General features: G+C 38.2%; 1 protein-coding gene across 6 annotated transcripts in view; it reads left to right on the forward strand.

The window, feature by feature from the left end:
* The window catches only part of stard13a (StAR-related lipid transfer (START) domain containing 13a), a 57,791-nt gene that overhangs the window by 28,327 nt on the left and 7,397 nt on the right, over positions 1–22,067 (forward strand). For 2 of the 6 annotated variants that reach the window (XM_059538528.1, XM_059538526.1), the window contains 9 exons: positions 12,055–12,126; positions 13,271–13,352; positions 15,594–15,657; positions 17,268–18,598; positions 18,764–18,934; positions 19,633–19,792; positions 20,475–20,673; positions 20,763–20,976; positions 21,634–21,748. In XM_059538528.1, the coding sequence (XP_059394511.1) occupies positions 12,055–12,126; positions 13,271–13,352; positions 15,594–15,657; positions 17,268–18,598; positions 18,764–18,934; positions 19,633–19,792; positions 20,475–20,673; positions 20,763–20,976; positions 21,634–21,748 (2,408 nt within the window). Of the gene's footprint in view, positions 1–592; positions 960–6,207; positions 6,383–11,358; positions 11,451–12,054; positions 12,127–13,270; positions 13,353–15,593; positions 15,658–17,267; positions 18,599–18,763; positions 18,935–19,632; positions 19,793–20,474; positions 20,674–20,762; positions 20,977–21,092; positions 21,749–22,067 lie in introns of those variants that run through there. The other 4 variants (XM_059538530.1, XM_059538524.1, XM_059538527.1 and 1 more) reach the window with 4 other exon arrangements.

Here is a 22,067-nt window from a genome sequence, read left to right on the forward strand (position 1 = left end):
AAAAGAAATGTGCCATTTTTTTCTGCGAATTTTCACATTTCAGTAGAAATGATTGGCCATTTAATTGGCCTTTAATTTTTTTATTGTTCTACCCAAGATCAATATTTCCCTAACACCCAGAACAATCAAATGTGAGCGGTCCTGTTTGCCAAACATCTTGGTGTCTTGACTTCATCTTTTGAGTGCATGCTTTCTACCCCAATCTGTAGCATTTCTTTCTATTTGCTGTGCATGTTATTCTAGACGATTTTTTATTTGAAATATTTAGCAGATGTCTTGAGATCTCTGAGGATATTGCTGTTCTTTCTGACAGCTGTAATATCTCGCTCCTTCCCATTGCAATCCACCTTTAAGATTTAATTTCTAGCTTATGGTATGTTGGATTGCATTTTTTCCCCAGGTGCACCATTAATTTCAATTTTCTTTGGCTGATACATCCACATACACACACTGTACTTGAGAAACACACAGCAGGTTTTTGGCTGACGTTCAGTTAGCCGCACAGTGCTTTCTACCCTCCCAACCCTATTGGCTCCTCTCACGGTCACATGACCATAAAGTGGGTGGTGCAGATGAAAATGTGCACTCAGATCAGAACTGACTTCATGCCTAGGTGTGTTTGGGTCTGTATACTTGCCAGTGTTGAGTAAATGACAAAAGGAGCACGCTTTATATAGTGTATTTCAGTGCAGATTCAACTGTGTGCGTGAAAGTTAAGGAAAGGATAAGTGATATGTTCGAGGAAGCGCTTTTAAGTGCCTTTGTACCTGTGGACAGTGGAGAGATGGACGCAGTGTTGACTGACCTCTTAGATGAATCCATGGACAGTGAGTGTTTGGGAAGCATGACTCCAGAGACTCAAGATATATACCTCAGACTGGACAGCCACCGCAGGCGTTCTGGACTACGCCTGGCTCGTATCATAGCTAGGCAACAGCTGCTGAAAAAGATATCCCAAGGTATGAGAGGTGCTGTGGGTAACATTTCGGACTCATCTTTTTTTGCATTATTATTTGCATTATTTCTGTCTCTATCAGCAGTGCATTGTAACTTTGTCTCAGCTGTTCATATTGAAATCGGATTGACTTTTGATTGCAAACTTTGGTATATCAACAAATCGGAGATTTCTAAAACTCTTTTTGTTAGGAATAAAGGAAAATTATCCCTTTTCATCTTTGCTTAGTTTCATTGCTGGCTAGTGAAAAAAACAAGATATTAAAGTGATTCTATATGACATTATACATTTCAAGTTTGTGAGCTTTATGATACCTTCAAGCCAGAAATGATGACGTTATTAAGTGTTCCCAAAGATGTGTTTGTTTTATTTTTCCGTCTTGTTTACATGAATATGAAACACTTTGCTCTCAGCTTTGACATGTTGGGCCGATCCTCTGTTTTCAATGGTAACACTGGCTATAAGACAAAGTTTTCTTTTGTTTTCTAGATATAAAAAGACTTTGTGTGTCTGGCACTAGAGAACAGCCTGTTCAAATACAAAGTATTATCCACAAATCAACAGCATTATTAATGAATAACCCTTTTATACTTCAAGCATATGATAGCACAGCACATGACAAGTGTATGTCTGTGTGTGCACTGTGCAGTATTTGTTTCAAAAGGTTAACACCAGTGTTTTGCTTTCTTGGAGGTCTAACTATAGGTTGTTCGTTTTAGTATTACTGAGAAGCATACATGATTTGTTAAATATGTTTGTAATAATACTACTATGTTTTGACAGTAAAATGCTTTAGAGGTCAATAGAAATACAGATTGCGGTAGCTTTATTTTTTTTGGAATCTGCTTGCATATACACACACACACACTTTCTCTCACTCACGTGGCAGCAGGAATGTTTGGACTGCATGCCGGTTATTCTGTCATTCGGCTCGTGGAGCTCTGGACGGCTGTGGAGCTCTGGTGAAATCACAGGCTTGTCCAGTCATGACTGTGGCATGTGGATACATATCATGCTGAAGGATATATTCACCTTCATCTGTGAGACTAGACAATTCATTTCAAATGATTTATTTTCCACACTTAATAAAGGAGTTTGAACCCCAGTGCACTAAGGCTACTGGGAGATTTTGACACTTATTTAATAAAATTCAACATTTGAGAGGTAGACTCTCTCTGACCGTGTCTCAAATCTTAACCTGACCTTATTTTTCCTGCCTGCAGACTTAGTGTTAGCAGCTGTAGTGTGAGCGGGTCCAAGAATACCCCATTCCATCAAAAACTGGGCCTGGTGCCTGTCATCTGCAGCACTTTGATAAAGCAGGTCTGCCACTGTGAAATGGTTTGAGCCAAATGTGGACTAAAGGCAGTGCCATAAGAATTAAATATGAGCATCTTAATTTGAGCCCATTTAATTCTTGCACTTTCTTCAGTGGTCAAAATATTTCAGTTTCAATTCTGATTCACAAGCTCCCTGTTTGATTTGAATCTGTATTTACAAGCTCTTGATTTTTTTTCAGCTAGCTCTTAATTTGATTTAAGTCCACTTCACAAACTCTCTATTTGATTTGATTTCAATTCACATGCTGTCTATTTGATTTGAATTGGGTTTGATTCTGGTTTTCAATCACCCTCTCTTCTTATTCACAAGTTCTCAATTTGAATTGATTCGGCTTGATTCTGATATACATGTTATATTTTAGTTTGATTGTTAAATTAGCTTTCTCTGCTCATTTTGTAAAGTATACAGGGCAGTGTTTCAGACCGATTCAACTCAGTCTTTTTCAAGTATTCATTAAAAAAACCAGCTCAAAACAGTCGTTCATTTTTAATTAATCAAAAACAGCTAGCACATAAGCGTCATCTCTCGATCAATATTGTCTTTTGTATTCTATGGAGGTCTATGATTAAGCCTGCCAAGTACTTTCATATTATTTTTGTATCGGAAAGAAAAATACTTTTCACCTAAAAGCAGTCTTCACCCACGTACTGCATACCAGATTCCTGACTGCACGTAGGTTGTGTCTTTATAAGGAAATCCACCAAATACATAATGAAATATTAGACCTAACTATTATTACACAATACATTTTTGGCTCTTTTCTTAGACACGGTAGAAAATAAAAGCAAAACATTTTTAGAATTATATAGATATGTTTGAAATGGGTCATGATGAGTATCCTTATCTTACTCTCATTTTTTTTAGTATGCAGGGTGGATTCCTGGATGCTGAATATGTTCATTTGTCATATCATGAGCTGCTGTGGCATGTGTGTGGTTGCTCAACAGCAGTCAGAGCGGTAAAGGGTCGGGCTTCTGTTGCCCAGTGATTCTGTTCAGCCAACAGTCACCTCCTGTAGATACAGTTAAGCATTTATAAAAACAATGAGACACTAAAGGCAGGAACTATCTGTGCTATTTTTTTGAAATAGCATACGGTGGTCGAGAGGGTTGTGGTACTTTGAACTAGATTTGAATGGAATTTCCTGAAGGTATTGCAATAAGTTGTAAGGTAGCATATTGTAGTAAAATGATCCAAAGAAGAAGAAAGTCAGAGGAGAATGGACCCAGGCCATTATGACATCATCGTGTTGTACAACAACATCACTGGGAAATAGATTTTGAATGCTGAAACATTATATTAATGTAAGTCAAAGAAGATTTTAAAACTTGAATTTTTAAAGTGTACATTTTATCATAACTCAAAGACAGAATGGAAGCTGGACTTCCTAAAGATATGCTGAAGACAGACCAGTAAGGACTGAAGTGTTTGCTTTTGTGTGTGTGTGTGCACAGTCACTTTTTTTGTTAGCGCACTTTAGTTTTAGTTGTCACCTTCATGTAAATCTTCAGGAATACATTTATGTTCAAAGGATCTTGAATTTAGCTTTTTGTTTGGTGTGTGGATTTTTTGCCTTTCCTTTTTGTATTTTTCCCTTGCTCTTGGTTGCCCTCTATTGCTTAAACCAGGTATGATCGTACAGTACATGTAAATCACAGAGAATATTATTTATTACTAGTGGAGTTTATTAAGTCTAGGATCAGTATTAGTATTACCCAAACTGTTTGGGCTAACCCATGAGTGTTATGATTTGGCACATCACTTGTTATTCCCATTGCTTCATGTGTTTTATTCTGTTGAACAGGTGATTTTCACTGACCATTAACATTACTAGATAAGATTCCTTAACCAGTTAAGTCTCTAGATACCAGTCACTAGATACCAGAGTGTCATAGAGACATGAAAGTCTTAACATTTTGATGTCGCATTTTTGCATTGCTCACAAATTTTCACAAAAGCATAAAATTTAACAGCCAAAACTTTTTGCATTTTTATGAAAATAAAAATGCTGTTTATTAAATTGTTATTCTTACAGTTCTGACTGCTGATTCTATCATGCCATATGATTCCTGCATTCCTCTGTCTGCCACTGCTGTCTTTCTTCCCGTCACACACACACACACACGTGCAGCCTCGTCTTGTTCCCAGAAGGGAATTTGTGAGGACTCTGGGGAGTGTGCCCAGAGCCACTTAGCTAACACTTGACCCTCTGGTATCTCTCTCTCTCACACACAGCAGTCTCTCTTTCTCCTCCGTTGTCATTCTTTTGTGAACCATTCTTCTCCAGTGTTATTCTTCCTCCTATTGTTTCACCACTTGACTGCACAAGAAAGAGAGAAAAAGACAATAACAGAATATAAAACAGTTCTTTATAGTGTGGGTTCTCAAACAGTTTGATGCCAAGGATCCTCAAATATCATCATGCCTTGTGAAGGAATCTCTAAAATATAAAGACAGCTATATATTTTAATGTACAAACCCGATTCCAAAGAAGTGGGGACTCTGTACAAATTGTGAGTAAAAAAGGAATGGAATAATTTACAAATCTCATAAACTTTTATTCACAATAGAATATAGATAAAATATCAAATGTTGAAAGTGAGACATTTTTAAATGTCATGGCAAATATTGGCTCATTTTGGATTCATGAGAGCTACACATTCCAAAAAAGTTGGGACAGGTAGCAATAAGAGGCCGGAAAAGTTAAATGTACATACAGTATAAGGAACAGCTGGGGGACCAATTTGCAACTTATTAGGTCAACTGGCAACAGGATTGGGTATAAAAAGAGCCTCTCAGAGTTGGCAGTGTCTCTCAGAAGTCAAGATGGGCAGAGGATCACCAATTCCCCCAATGCTGTGGTGAAAAATAGTGGAGCAATATCAGAAAGGAGTTTCTCAGAGAAAAATTGCAAAGAGTTTGAAGTTATCATCATCTACAGTGCATAATATCATCCAAAGATTCAGAGAATCTGGAACAATCTCTGCGCGTAATGGTTAAGGCCGGAAAACCATACTGGATGCCCATGATCTTTGGGCCCTTAGATGGCTACTGATGCTACTGTAATGGAAATCACAACATGGGCACACAGTGGTAAACATGGCCTTGTCCCAACTTTGAGATGTGTTGGTGTTGATGAATTTTAAAATCAACTTATTGTGTGATACATGATACATACATAAAATGATACATTTTCTCAGTTTAAACATTTGATATGTCATCTATGTTGTATTCTGAATAAAATACTGAAATTTGAAACTTCCACATCATTGCATTCTGTTTTTATTCACAATTTGTACAGTGTCCCAACTTTTTTGGAATCGGGTTTGTACATGTTGAGTTGTGATGAAACAGTAGCAACAGATCTTAAATAAGATACATTTTTATTTCATGCTGACTTAATTTAAATAGTCATTTATACAGTACTAAAGTCAAAACGAATGAATAGAATATGATCATCAATTCAAAACATTCCTATTTATTTTGTATCAAATATTTGGTCCAAATAAATTGAAACAATATTAATTTATGCTTCTGCATATGATTGGGTTGGCACATGTTGGGTAGTTTCAGAAATGTATTACATTTGGATTTTATTGTATCACTATAATTATATATTGTTTGATATAGTATTATATAGAAAGAGAAAGATATTTTTCCTAGCACTCGACCAAATTTTGTTATTTTCTGGGAACAGGCATTCCGACAGGTTGCATCTCCAGCTGCGTGTGTGTGTGTGTGTGTGTGTGTGTGCATATGATCGATGGCGCCCTGAAGGTAGCAGCACATGTTCATTTTCTCACATGCTCACGGGTGAGGAGGGGGACAGGGGGCTGAAGACTGTACATACTCCAGCTGTTTAGAGACTGGAGGGGAGGGCGGAAGAGGGACTGGCACATAAGCGTTACAGTCAGAAGTGTAGAGAAAGAGAAACATACAGCTGAACTCCGTGGCGAAAAGGAGCGGTGCTGGAACAGGCTCCTGTAAAAGACGGACAGAATAAATCATGCTGAATGTTTGACGGAAAACTCCACTATGGTTTTAAGATCTTATCCATAACACACAGCCATCTGCAGATGTCTAGAGGTACCAGAATCTTCATCTTCAAATTACTCTGAATCATAAATGGCTAATTTTTCATCTGTATGTTATGCAGCATGCATTGTGGTCATTTAAAAAAGCTTAATATGAATGTTATAAAAAATTGTGTTATGTTTTGTTTAGTTGGTATTTTTTAAAACTGTGTTTGTTTTGCTATTTGTTTCTTTTGGAGGAAATCATGCTCTTACTGTATGCCACTTATGTTTTATGCTTTAATCATGGACTTTGTCTTTGATGTTTCTCCTAAAATCACACACAAAAGTATCCATTTGCTCAAAATCTGAACTTATTGCTGGCTAGACATAAAATTTGATGTTTAAGAACTTTGTGATTTTTCTGACCATTTTGAGTATGGAGGACATACTGAAGGAATTTAAGAGTCATGTTTAGTTAAACAAAAAACGTCCTTATGATCCCAGTGGATGGATGTCAAATCACTTTAGCATGTGTGGGAAAATGGCACTGGTCCATACGTATTTGTGTGTGTGAGTGTGTGTATTAAATCTGCATGCTCTGCAAATCTACATGATGAGCAATAAAGGAACTGTCTGGAGAAAATCCATGGGAGACGTGTGTGTGTGTTAGAAATAGATGAGATAAAGAGTAGACAGAGGCTGAATGTTTGTGGGAGAGTGTGCATTACAGTCAAAAAGGATCATAGTTTTACTGCCTTGGTGGTCTGAGAATCAAGTTCACACTGTTTAAAATACACACTCATAAACACCAAAGCATATGCACAACTAGCTGCTCATTGAATGAATCCATAAAAGATTTGTTAATGAGAGAGTAATGTAAGTGTTTTTCCTTAGGCAGTGTGGACTGATGTCACCTATGGCACACTACCACTTTGCTTATTGTGTGTGCCACTGTTTTGTCAGTTTCTTTAAATACTCTTTAAAGGTGCTGTATGTTAAATTGACAGCAAGCAGTTGAAATACTGCATTCTAAATTCAAAGTGTTGGAGAGAGTTGTTTCTCCCGCCACCTCCTCCTCAGACTCGAAGCTCAGGCGGGTTGCTAAATTGAGGACACACAAACGGGAATGAAGGATTTTGACATTAAAGTCTGCAAGCCTTAACTGATTAGTTGATTTATCCACATTTGAATATGCCACTTGTCAAGTATCAACTACAGAATTATGGTATTGTTACAAATGTCACATTGGTCACCCTCCTTAACAAAACCTGCTTCCAGTTTTCACCTTTTCATTTTCAATTCAATACAATTTTGCAACATGGTTTCTCACGTACTTTCAAAAGAAAATACTGTCACGCTATGGAGAGATAAACGCAGAGAAATTGAAGATGAATGCAAACAGTCTTTAATAATTCCACACACGGGTACATCCAGGACAGAACTGACAGGAGCACACGTTGGGACATAGTAGACTGGATGACAAACAGAGAACAGAACACAACTAACACATTGGAGCAAATGAGGATAATTAGCCAGACACACCTGAAACAAAGGACATAATCAAACGAAGACAGAAACCTGGTTAAACAGAGCACATGGGGGAAGAAAACGCAACAAAACAGGTAATGTTCTCATTCTTGGCTCTGAGTCTCCTTTTTTGACTTTGAAAGCAGGAATAAAATGGGAGAAGAGGAAAAAACTGAAAGAATGTAAAAACCTGAGAGAGTCATTTGTGGGCAGAGGTGACTTTTAAGGACACAGGACCTGTGTTCTTATATAATCAGAGGTCTTGCCTGCTCAATCAAAACAAGAATGCCTTTGATTGTGCCCCATGCCGCGTGGCATCCAGTCTCTGCGTGGCATCTGTGCCTGCTGCTCTCTCTCATGGCGCACTGCCTGTTGTCACGTCGAGGTGATCAGGAATGCTTGGATCATGAGGGGCTGCGTGTCCTGACTGCTGAGATTTAGATGCCATAGCTGCGTAACGCTATGCAGAGTGTGTTTTGTGTGACATTTTTTATCAAATTGTTTGTTGCGTGTGTGACTTTGGCTGACTCATGTTCTGCATGCTGCTTTGCTTTAGGTTATGTTGAGGTTTATTGTTTTGGGGACCCTTTTTGTTGGTTTGTTCCTTTGGTTGTTGGCGGGGGACATTAGATATTAGCGTAATATGTTAATTAAACTCATGACTTCACAGCAGTTCTTTATTCCCATGCCTTGGATTCAGGCCTACCCAGAATCCCCTCTGAGCTTTAGAAGGTCCCAGAGTCTCTTTAATGTTCTGCAAAACAAGCCCAGTGGTTGGGCTTCATCTGACGGCTTCATTAGATGTTGTTGTTGTTGTAGTACTGATCTGAGAAAAGTGGAAGTGTTTTTTTTTTCTTTTTTAATTGAAGGCGAGCAGGAAGTTGAGGTTAACCAATTGTAAATAAATATAAACAAATCATGATTTTAATGTAAATGTTTAAAATCTAAATAAAATGCGTATTTTACCTCTACAATTGGCCATACATTTACATGCATACGTTTTCGAAAAAGAAGTCTCTTATGCTCACTTAAGCTCTATTTATTTGATCAAAAATAGACTTAAACACAGTAGTTTGAGAAATATTACCATTTAAAATAACTGTTTTTTTATGTTAATGTGTTTTAAAAATGTAACTTATTCCTGTGATGGCAAAGCTGAATTTTTATCAGCCATGACTTAAGGCTTTAGAGTGAAATGATCCAACAGAAATCATTCTAATATGCTGATTTGCTTCTCAAGAAACATTTCTCATTATCAATGCTGAAAACAGTTGCGCTACTTAATATTTGTGACCCTGGAGCGCAAAACCCGTCTCACGGTATATTTTTAACAATAGCCAACAATACATCATGGCTATATTTTACACTATATTTTAGTGTATACCAGAAGGCAAGTGCAGGTAAATATGAAGGATTGATGATTCCGGTCAGTCAGTTTTGGAGATACAAGATATTATATATTTATTTATGATAAAAAAAAATTCTATAGTGTTTAACTGATTATTTTTTCAAAATATTACAAGGGACATGTATAGAAAAAAAACTTTAATCAGCAATATGACAATCACAATTAACTTTTTTTTAATCCCACTTCAGTAGATGTTTAAGACCATCATAAAAACCCATGTAATGTAATGTTTACTGCCCATAATTAACACAGCATAACACTTTAAATTCCTCCATCGCTTGCATGACTCTTTCGTTAGATAGTCGACTCCTTGTGTGATCTGAAAGCCCAAATTTCATTTAACTCTGTCAATGAAACAAACAAACAAACCATTAAAACAGAACAAACATCCACAACGGTGACACGGGGGGCTTTTCCTGCCTGTGACAGCATGCTTGGCTGCCCCCACTGAGCGCTGTTTCTTTATAGCAGTATTTGCACTGTAAAAAGGCCCCATCGTGTCTTTCTTTAATAGTTTCCATGTGTGAGTGTGTTTCTAAAAGCTGTCGCTAAACATGCAAAACTAGTATTGAACAGTTTTTTAGAATGACTTTCATTCGAGATGCATTAAATGGTAAAGATGCAAATTGTATACACCTGTGTTATGAGTTGTTCAGTAGTAGTTGATGTGTTACTTCACGTGGGCAAGAACAGTCCTTTCCATAATGTGTCCCTTTAGTGCAAACTTTAGAGGAGCAGAGGAAATGACATTTATATGACACATGAGTGTGCTGTGAAGGGAATTTGCGTCTTTCTGACTTGGACTTTGTGTTTGTCAGTGGTATTATTGTAAATCAGTAATTTATATCCCTCAGGGGAGAGCTAATCACTGCGGATTGTGCTGGAGACCAAAGTGTGAGGAATTCCTGTCCTGCTGCCAGGAATGGGCCAAACTGAGGAAATACAATGTCAGATCGGAAGCAAAAAAAGAATAAAAAAAAAACACTAGAAAGGGATTTAGGCATCAATATATTGTTCTTCTACAAATGTATTTGATGACACATCCACATGTTTCAAAATAGATTTTGTGCCTAGTTTTTGTTCTCCTTGAATATATCATGAATGCGAGTCCATTCATTCCTCTCTCTTCCAATACTTTCTTGTCTCTCTCCACTATATCTACAATATAAAGATGTTTTGAAGAAAGTGTGAGTTGTGTTTGCTTATTGCCCATGTTTTGCTAGAATATTTTGGGTATTTTCCAGGTTGTTTCTATATGAATGCAAAGGTGTGCTGTGTTTTTAAAGAGTTGCAATGCAGTTGCTATAACAGTAGGGCTGTGTGAAAAACAAATCATTTCACGATTTTAATTAATTATTATAATTACAAACCATATATTGTAGTTGCCTCAAGAAAAGCAAAGTGTGCGTGAACTGATCATCTCCTCCGCTTTAATACCAATTGCGGCATGAAATAAACATGAATAAACATCCAAAGTCAAGAAATGCAACTTACGGAAATCCGTATCCTGTATCGCTACATTATAAAAACTTAACTGAGTGTAATTTGAGCATGAAATAAACATGAATAAACATCCAAAGTCAAGAAATGCAATTGACGGTAATCCGTATCCTGTATCGCTACATTATAAAAACTTAACTGAGTGTAATTTGAGCGTTTGTATACAAATCAGTTAATTTTAACCATCAATATTATAGTAATGTAGTACCAAATGACTCTCATTTATATTTTACAGCATTAGTTGAGAGATTTGTTTCCTTGAGAAAATTTGCCATGTGCTGTACCTGATCTATATCCATAATAATCGATTTTGAAGTGAATGGAATCAAACTGAATCGAAAGCTTGTGAGTCAGATTCTTACTAGAATTGTGAAATTTGTGTAAAAACCTAGTTGTTAGGGTGATATGGGGTTTGCTCAAAAAGTTACTAAAAGGGAGACTTGAGGAACCGAATGAAGGCAGACCTAAAGATGAGCACATCAGTCAGAGGGAGGATCTTCTACACTAGAGCAAGCGAGAGAGGACAGAAGAGAGGCACAGGGCAGAGGAGGAGCAGGCAGCTGTGGACACAACTGGACCGTATGCTGACTGAACCAGATTTTGGACTTTTAGACAGCTAGAGCTTGGAGGAAAAGGGATGTTCAGATCTGAGGGACACACATGTTTCTTCTTAATTATGAAGTGATGAGAACGACCAATAAGTGTAAGAACCATTGTTATTGTTTTTCTTCATATTAGTTTGAGAGCGCTGTATGTAGCAGTGTTAAATGTTCAGTGTTGTGTTCAGAGGGAGATTTCTGCAGACTGTGAGTGGTTTCTGTTCAACAAATGTGTAATTTAGCACAAGTATGTGGAGAAACCTGTAAGAAAAGGATATAATTGTCAGATTGTGGTGAGGTCACTTCCTGACCAGTCCGCTTTTATGATGGCTTATTTTGAGAGAAGCTTTGTTTTTTTTTGTTTTTTTTTATCTCTTGTGGATCTTTCTCAATGAAATGTGGTGTGAAAGGATCCAGACAAAACGGAAAAAGAGACAAACAACCCCCACACACATAAGAAATCCCATTCTTCATTTTCTTTAATGTCTTTTAATAATTATATGTCTGTTCACACACAATTTTAGTGTCATTAAATACATTATATTGCATATGCATTATTGCAATACATGTAATATATGTAACTATATTAATAATAATAATCAGTATCAATCTATTCTCTCTATGTATTTGCTGTATTGAGGCCAAAATAAAAATGAAGATGATGTGATCAATAAACTGCTGGAGAATCATGTCATTGTTTGTTTTCAGAAATCGAGGCAAAGGAAGCATGTGACTGGCTGAGGGCAGCGGGATTCCCACAGTATGCCCAACTTTATGAGGGTAAGAAATGGTATTCATATCTATAAACATACATGCGGACATCAAAGAATCGCTCTTTGATTCTTTGGCCTCAACAAATGTCTGCAGTGTGGCTGCAGCTGTGAGCTTAAGTGACGGTAAAAATCAGGAATGCGGCAGGATGAGAGGAAGAAGAGAGTTGACGGTTGCTTTGAGCTAGAGATCACACCCATCCTATCCCACCTCAGCTGGGCGGACCGAAGCCAAGCAGTGACCAGCTGAATTATTCTTGATTTTCCATTTCAGACAAATGGAATAAAAAACGCATTTACACAGCTGTGTGCTCCATTTGTCAGCACATTTTTTTCCTCCCTCTCTTTATCTTTTCTAGTCATTTTAGGGCCGCGGCGAGTTATTTGCAGGCTAGAGTTTCAATCCAAAGGGAGGAAGAGGTCATGGGAAAAACTCTTCATTATCACTGCCGGGAAAATACAGGCCTTTGCCTCGGTCTTCCGCCCAGGCCAGCCGAGGGGTTAAGAGGATACTACTATTCTGCTGCTCTCTCTCTCTGTTCCCCTGACTCCTCCTTATGATACTTTACGTCAATGAGTGATAGAATGTCAACAATTCTATATTTAATTCCGTGTCAAGTCAGAGCTTGGCTCTCATGAGAAAATCATAAAAGCCCTGCTTGGCCTTGTGAGGTCATTATGCCATTATGACATAAATCGAGAACTCCCATATTCCAATGGAATGGAAAACAACTACTGCACATCTTTATCAGTTTTTCCCTTCTTTTTGCTAATTATTTGCATTTATTTGAGTCGAATCGAGGGAGTTGTGCGATAACCTCTGATTCAGTTTCAGAGCCAGTCTGCTGTGTGTAATGTAATCAGTGAGGGAGAGGAGCATCTGCCAGAGATTGCGTTTGATTTATAAGAATTACGCCACAGCTGCTGTGGGTCTGTGTGATCCTCTGCAGAACCTCCGCAAATGTTTGGATAGACCAACTAAAAGAGATGCATCCAGTTATCTCTGTTTTGTATTAATCGCTTTCCATTTTAAATTCGTGTTTTTGATTTGCTTTAAATGTCTTTGTACAAAAATATCAACAAATAACATGCACTTGATCGGTATGGGAACTTTAGTGATCACTCACTCATCTGTTTTCTGTATTTGCCTACAGATTCCCAGCTTCCCATTGAAATATCTTCCGTCAAGAGGGACCATGACTTTCTCGACAAAGACCTTGTGGAGCCCCTTTGCCGGTGAGTTTCCTAGATTAGGATTATCTCGATATCTTGAGATTCTTTAGATTGAGAGTTTTGCAGTCTGCAGGATGGAACTTGATATACCGTCTTTACTTAAAACGACAGCTGTGAGAATCACAGCCTTAATGTCAATCATTGTACCATGTAGATCTGTTTATTTATATTGCACAATGCTGCACAATATGAAAACATTAAGGACAACATGAAATTAGATTTTTCCTATTTACTTTTGTGTTTAATTTCGCTAGTCTTATTGTGCATATGTCACATTGATGCAATAGCTCTCTATGCCACTAAAGTAACTCTTCTTTCACAATGCCATGTCAATTTGTTGTCATTTTTGAGAGAAAAAAGTATTTATTTATTTATGAGAAAGAGGCTATTTGTATCCATATTTTGAGTCTTTATATTATTTTGTGATTTGCAAGCATTATTAGTAATTTATTTATTTAGTTTTCTTTCATTAATACTATCATTTTTTGTTGTTAGGTATTTAAAAGGAACAGCATTTTTCTAAATAGAAACCTTTTGCAACATTAGAATAATGAATAAATTTAAGTATTAATTAAATAATTAATTAATCAATTTCTGTTTTGTTTTACTGACCTCAAGCTTTTTAAAAATAATTTACATTATATGATGATTTTAAGTTGTGAAGATTTTAATCAGAAATCTCATGAGTTTTTTGTTACAACAGAATGTGAACAAATGAGAGAGAGGCTATTTGAATTCATTTGTAAAGGGTCTTAATATTATTTTGTGTCTGGGATTATTATTAGTAATTTATTTATTTCAATTTATTCCATTTATTTTATTAATTTTTTTCATTTTTGTTGTTATTGTTGTTTTCTTTTATTAATAATACTATTATTTGTTGTTAGGCAGTATTTATCTTTATTTATAAAGTCCATAAAAACAGAGTACATCCTTTTCTCCAAAAATCATTTGAGAAAATATTTTATTTTATTTACTTTTTTTAATTATTATTATTATTTCATTATTTTATTTTTTCATTTTATTTTTTTGTTATGTTCTAATTATTTGATTTATGTGAATATATACAAATCTATATTTATATCATAAAAAAATTATAAAATAAAATTACAAATGTCTTTCAGAAACTTCAGCAGTTCTTTTTAAGACCAGTACAAAACCAGACCAAACCATATTTTTGCCCCCCATCGTGCATGTACAAGTACGAGAAAACTCAGTGGCGCTGGCCAAGTGGCGACCCCACCTCTGTTGCTGTCTGACCCATGTCCTCCATAAAGTCTGTCCCCTTCCCCATCACTTTGATCCATAATGCAGCCCCCGTGGAGTCTGCTCTGATGTCTCTCTCAAAGGCCTGAGGGGGGTTTGGGGCTGCCAGTATAGGCTACTAACAGATGGTTGTGTGTGTTTGTGTGAAACAAGGCCTGGGGTTTGAGGCGCTGAGGGTTTCTAGCAGGTTGTCTAATGCCTCTAATGACAGCGTTAGTGAGATCTGACAGCTTTACAGTCAGAGAATACACACACTGCTCTTAAGGACGCTGTCTTCTGGCATGATAATGGTGTTTCATTATCATGCCACAGACATGATATTTATATACATTTATGAGGCCATCTGGGCCCGGGATGTTTAATTAGAGAATCTCGATTGAAAAATTGTGTCGACAAACAGCTGATTAACCACACTGATGTCACAACGGAACATTTCAACGTGTGAAAAACAACAGGTCTGGTTTTATAGGTGAAATAATAGCTTGTTTGTGTCTGGAATGGACATAGAGTGAGGGGTTTGCAGTCTCTTGTAGAGTAAAGAAGATGTGTGTGTGTAAAAAGGGGTGGAGAAAAACTCTTCAGGGGTGAAGATCAGTCAGATGAGAATGTTAAAGGGCACTGAAGGGTTAGATCAAAGAGGAGGTGGACAAGAAGGTGGATTGCCCACTCTCTCTCTGTCTTTATCCCTCTGTTTTTCCTTCTGCAGTCCCGTCAGGGTCTCATTCATTCATGGCCATGTCTTGAAAGAGATTAGAACCTATGTCTGCCAAGCCTTCCCGTCACTCTTTCCATCAGCCAATCAGGACATAGATAGTGAGAGTTTCTTGAAATCTATACCTGCACATAGAGAGGCAAACAGAGGGTAGACGAGTGTAGGATCTACAGTGGATTGTCTCTCTCTCTCTGTGGCTGTATGGTTTCTTTGTGGTGGAGATGAGAGTGACGGATGCACCAGTAACCGTGTCTTCTCTCTTCCAGTCGACTCAACACTCTGAACAAGTGTGCCTCCATGAAACTGGACGTGAGCCTTCCCAAGAAGAAAGTAAGTAGCTGTAATTTTTTTTTCTTTCTTCAAAACATTCAATCCTGAGTGGGATTTGAGCAAATCCTTTGAAAAGTTTCAAGAAATACACTGTGTGTGTGTGTGTGTGTGTGTGTGTGTGTGTGTGTACAGTATAGTATATAAATATCTGTTTTAGGATTTTGTGATGAATAGAAAATTAAAAGAACAGCATATTTTTGTAACATTAGAAATGTCTATACTTTCACTTGCTGAATAATAGTGTATTCATTCATTAATTATTGCTATTTCTTGCTATTTTTAGTTTTACTGACTTTTTAAAAGTAAGGTATATGATGATTTTAAGTTGAGAAGAATTTAATCAGAAAAAGATGTCATTACTTGTATTACACTGTATTTTTAAAACACTCATTTATTACACATTTCAGTAATGAGAATTTTGGAGAAAGTGTCCTTCATTGTAATGAAAATGATGTCACAATGCAAGCATTCTAATGGAGTCTTTATGCAAAATAAATGTTTCAAATCTGAAAAAATATCTCGACAAGAGCCACGTTTATTTAAATGCAAAATGAAATGATCTGATCTACTAAATAATCTATACAATTATAATGTTTTACTGTTATTACAATGGCTCTGATTTATAGTGCATTTATTTATTATTTAAGTATAAAAATCTGTCTTTATAGTAAATCTGTCTGTCTGTGTTTTCAAAATGGATTATTTGGCATATGAACTGCTTAAACAAAGCAGATTATATAAAAAGCACAGTCATTGGAATTGGCTTTCATCATAGAAGCGTCAGTTTAATCTTCTGTCGAGACTATTGACTGTTTACTCAGGGGTCGTATTTCAGCCTAATTATGATTGTAAGCTGTGGATCTCATTCAGTAGGTCATTTCTGACGCTTTTACTGACGTCTCAGGCATGTGAAAGGGGTGTCTGGGTGCTGCTGTCTTTAACACAGCCTGAGGGTGATTTGATACTTGTTATGTTCAAGTCTTCTTGTTTGGATGATATTTGAGAATTCCCCAAACCAGCTAGTATGACTTAGGGGATGTTTTTATAAATAATCTGCTGACATTTTTCAAATACCATGAGCCTCTTTTGACATCATCACTGTCACCCAATTTAAGCGTATGAGGTCTGTGTTATTTTAAATAGGAAATGGGTTGTGAAGGTTTATACAATATTAAGACGTGTCCGAGCCCTTTACAGCTCTTTCCTGTGCTGGCTGTGTGAGCTCACGTGTCTGGGCTTTACTAACTATAAAACATACTGTTAAGATCTGCACAAAGAAGTCTTAATATCCCATGGTTTCCATCATCATTAATCACACACACACATAAAATGCAGATTTTCATGAATATATATAATAGAGAAAGACAGATAATTCAAAAAACTTTATATTTGATTTTTATATTAACCGGGAAAAAAGTTTGCCACTATGTTGCTGCATTGTTGCATACTGGCACTAGTCAAACAGTCATTCGCCCATTTTATCGTCCACCTGAATGAGAATTTTATTATACTGCAAAATAAGGACTATATTCTATATGCATTTAGTTTAGGAGCTGAAACAAACCCTAAATGATGTCAAACTAATTGTAACCCATTTTTGGTGCATGCAGAGTGAGGACTCTGATGAGGAGGACCTGTTGGCCATCAGTAATAGATGGACATTTGAGTGGAAGAGTCGGCGCTGGTCACGTCTGCAAGACATCGATTACCTCCTGGGTACAGCGGAGGAGCGGAGCCCCTCTGAGGTGGGTGAGGACCTGCGGACCACCGTGAGCAGTGAGAGCATTCTGACAGACCTCAGCGAGCCGGAGATCTGTTCCCTGCCCAGCGAAGACTCTTTGGCCGCCATGCCTGACTCTGCCTCTCTCACCACACTCAACTTGCCCAGAGAGCTGCCTCATTACGGTTCACTTCCTGCCAAGAGCAGGCGACGTGGACGCACACGTGCCAAAGACTTCCTGAGGAGAATGGAAACGCTGGGTCGGACATGGGGACCATCGATGGGTCGTTCGGAGCGGCGCTCTTTGGTTATCAGCAGCCCAGTTCTGCAAAGTGAGCCAGAGGTGCTAAAGACTCTACGATGTGTTCAGATTTTAAACGCCGGGCCTCTTAATGCTGAAAACATGCCACCTGCTAACAACTGCCTAAATTCGCTGGCCAGCAGTGAGGTTAGCAGCCAATCAGAAACCAGTGTTAGTGCCGAAAGCACACCAAACATGAAGGGATGTGTCTCAAAGTTGTATCCTCCTGGTAAACGTGCAGGTGTCTACCTAGAAGACATCGATGTTCTCGCAGGCGCTCCCCAAAGAAGGAGACCGGTCGAGCAGAGCCGCAAAAATGAATTCCGCTCCTATGACGAGCTATTGGTGCACATCCCAAAAGATCACAAACCTGGTACCTTCCCTAAAGCGCTGTCGATCGAGAGTCTGACGACAGCCAGTAAGGAACGTGGAAACTGGAAGCTTCTGGATTCAGAGTCCCAGAACTTCAAGTGCAGGAAAGTTGGAGGAAGGGAACTCCGGCCCGTGACGCGCTGCTGCCCGCGAGGCAGCAGGATCAGTGTGTACGATAACGTACCGGGCTCACACCTGTACGCGAGCACCGGGGACTTATTGGACCTTGAGAAGGAGGATATATTCCCACATTTGGATGACATTCTGCAGCATGTGAATGGCCTGCAGCAGATCGTGGACCACTGGTCCAAAAACGTGTTGCCCGAGAGTGAGGGGGAGGGGGATGGCGGCAGGAGGCGGGACCAGAGCATTATTGATGGCCAGTCTTCCAGCCAGATCACACTGGACTTTGAGGGGACTTCTGTAATTGAGGGGTTGACCACACCGAACCACGTCAACAAGGATGGGGTTTCGTTAAATGAAACGGAAACCTCCAGCACCAGAGAGAGGAGGGACTCGGGGGTGGGGGCTTCTCTGACACGACCACGGTGAGACTTCAAGATGGATATGCTGAGACGGGCTAATTAGTGAGACTAAAATAATCTTATAATGTCTTTCTGCTAACTTGAATTTTTATTTATACTTTAGAGAGCATTAAATGATCCTTTCATATTTAGATTATCATGAATATTCATGTGTTGTTGTATTTCTAGCCTTAGATGGCCCAGCTTCAGGATGTCCAACCTCCTCAGCCAATCAGGAATTTCGCTACAGATATCCAGCCAATCAGTGGGCCAGCTTAGCTTGCTGCAGAAGTTCTCTTTATTGCGTCTCACTGCTATCATGGAGAAATACTCCATGTCCAACAAGCATGGGTGGACTTGGTGAGTTACCTAATATGCTGATAACATTTATTATCAATGTTGAAAACGGTTGTACAAGCCACTATACATTGATTATTTGATGAATAGAAATTCGGAAAGAACAGCATTTATTTGCAATCAAAATATTTTAACGTTATAAATGTATACTTTTGAATAGTATATGTCAATGTCACCTTTATTTATATAGCGCTTTAAACAAAATACATTGCGTCAAAGCAACTGAACAACATTCATTAGGAAAACAGTGTCAATAATGCAAAAATGATAGTTAAAGGCAGTTCATCATTGGATTCAGTTATGTCATCTCTGTTCAGTTAAATAGTGTCTGTGCATTTATTTGCAATCAAGTCAACGATATCGCTGTAGATGAAGTGTATAGTATATGCTATAAGATGCTATGCTATAATAATATGAATCAATCAGAAAGTCCCTGTGGGTTGTGATTTGAGGATTTCTTGTCAGTTGTTTGCTCTTATTGAATGACACACTGATAAAACCATCTCCTCAGTTAAGTGAGTCTTGTGTTAAAACTCCAGAGCTTGTGGAACAATCTAATCCTGCCATCCACATCACAGTTCTGTCTTCAAACTGTGCATTCCTTCTTGCCTTATATATAATCAAGATTCTTATACATACAGTACAGTTGCTTTATGGCCATAAACCGATCTCTTCTTAATACTGTATGTATATGTTCTTAGGTCAGTGCCAAAATTTATGAAGAGAATGAAGGGACCAGACTACAAGGATAAGACGGTATTCGGTGTTCCTCTGATTGTCCATGTCCAGCGGTACGGACACCCTTTGCCCATAAGCTTACAGCTCGCCCTCCGCTTTTTAAGGAGCCAGTGTTTGGACCAGGTACAACGTTTCATTCACATTTGCAAGACTGATTATAAGGTTCGTTCTAAGTTAGGTCAGAGTCAAGGTTATTCCAAACTCATTAAAAAACTTGATGTCTAGCCACTGTTCCATTTCTAAAGACAGATAAGCCACACAAACTCTTAAGTGTTTGTTTTTCTGTTTTTCTTCCCTGTATGTTGCTGTCTATGTATGTATGTGCTTCATTTCGTTTTAATGGTACTTGAATCCTTATTCCTATTGCTCACTTTATGTTTTAAACAAATGTTTGATTTATGAATGATACCTCAAATTGTGTGGCTTGTAGAGTAACGTGCGGTTTCTGTTCTTAGTGATAAGACATTCAGTTTTGGTCTAAGAGATATAAAAATGACAAAAAAAACCCATAAACTTAAATAGAAAGCGGGACCTGAGCCATGGGTTCAGACTTGGTCCAGTAAAGCTGGCGTTACGTTAACAAAATTTAATGTACAAAAAAAGGTCTATTGTCAATAGTGTTGTGATGCATGAAAGGAACTCGCACAGTATTTCAGTATGTGTGAACAACTTGAACGCAAGTGAAATCTTCATGGGAAGCATTTTTGCACTTTTATGCATCCAGGTTACCTACCTAAACGCCCTAGAATCGCAATTTTATGTGAAAAAGATACAAATCATATTTGCTTTTCTCCTTGTCTTTCAGGTGGGACTTTTCCGTAAATCCGGGGTAAAGTCTCGTATTCAGGCTCTGCGGCAAATGTGTGAAACTTCCCCAGAAAATGTGAACTATGAGGATCAGTCAGCGTATGATGTGGCAGACATGGTCAAACAGTTCTTTAGAGACTTGCCTGAGCCTCTCCTCACGAGCAAAATGGGCGAGACCTTCCTCCACATATACCAGTGTAAGAACATTTCCTGTCTGTTAGGAGCTTTTCTGCACAGATATTCTTACAGTACATTCAGATAGCTAACACTCCCTCTGTCTACTCAGATGTCCCTAAAGAACAGCGCTTACAGGCTGTGCAGGCAGCTATCATGTTGATGGCCGATGAAAACCGTGAGGTCCTGCAGACGCTGCTGTGCTTCCTAAATGACGTCACTTCCTCTGTTGAGGAGAACCAGATGACCCCAATGAACCTGGCGGTGTGCCTCGCTCCTTCTCTCTTCCACCTCAACATCATGAAGAATGATAATTTGTCGCCTAGGTAATGGAGTTCCATTTTTGCACATTCCAAACATGTGTGATCTACTTAGAAAGGCTGAAACGAGTGTTTCATTATTGTATAGGAGCTATAGGATGATATGTGTGCTTTTTCATTAGGTCTCCACGGCCTTGAGGGGTCGTGAGAAGGTGTGAAGTGTTTTATTAACTCAACATACAGACTACTTCAACATCATTGTGATCATTAGGGAACATTACTCGACACTGAGCAGACACCTGGCCTGAGGGCCAGACACAGAAGGAGGTGTGGAAAAAAGTGAGGGGTAGTTTGAAAGAGATGGGTAGTTTAGCTTAAACTTACCCAGAATGGCCTGAAGGGGGTTGTAGAATGTGCTGTGATAGATGGTTTTTATTGGTTTCCCTGTTGAAGAATCCAGCATATGGTGGTTAGGTATGTTTTGAAGCATGGCTGCTGGTTTGAGCTGGTTTAAGCTGGTCATGTGCTGGTCCTAAGCTGGAGCAGGTTGCTTAGAACCAGCACATGACCAGCTAAGGACCAGCTCAAACCAGCAGCCATGCTTCAAAACATACCTAACCATCATATGTGGTTTTATTGAACAGGATTATTTGTTATTTTTTATACGTTTGCAGCTATAAAACTTTGTAAAATCATGCATATGATGTCTTTTATTGCATTCAGGTCTATTCAGAGGAAGTATGCCACTGGACGGCCAGACCAAAAGGACCTGAATGAGAACCTTGCGGCCACTCAGGGGCTTGCACACATGATTGCTGAGTGCAATCACCTATTCGAGGTACAAGATGCATGTTTGATGCATGTTTGTGTGCATTGAGAAATTATGGTTGTTTACATAAGATTATGTGCAAAACAAGTACAAAAGTTTCAGCCGATTATTATTAATATTATTAATTTTCTTTAATGCTGTTCTCTCTGGAAAAAATGTGTCTGTATAACACTATATATACTACATATAATCAATAGTAAGGAAATGATTTTTGAAGGATCATGTGACACTAAAGACTGAAGTAAAGATGCTGAAAATTCAGCTGTGCATCACAGGAATAAATTACATTTGAAAACATATTAGAATAGGAAACAGTTGAAATATTTTA

The sequence above is a fragment of the Carassius carassius genome, chromosome 45, assembly GCF_963082965.1.
Source record: "Carassius carassius chromosome 45, fCarCar2.1, whole genome shotgun sequence".
Taxonomy (NCBI): domain Eukaryota; kingdom Metazoa; phylum Chordata; class Actinopteri; order Cypriniformes; family Cyprinidae; genus Carassius; species Carassius carassius.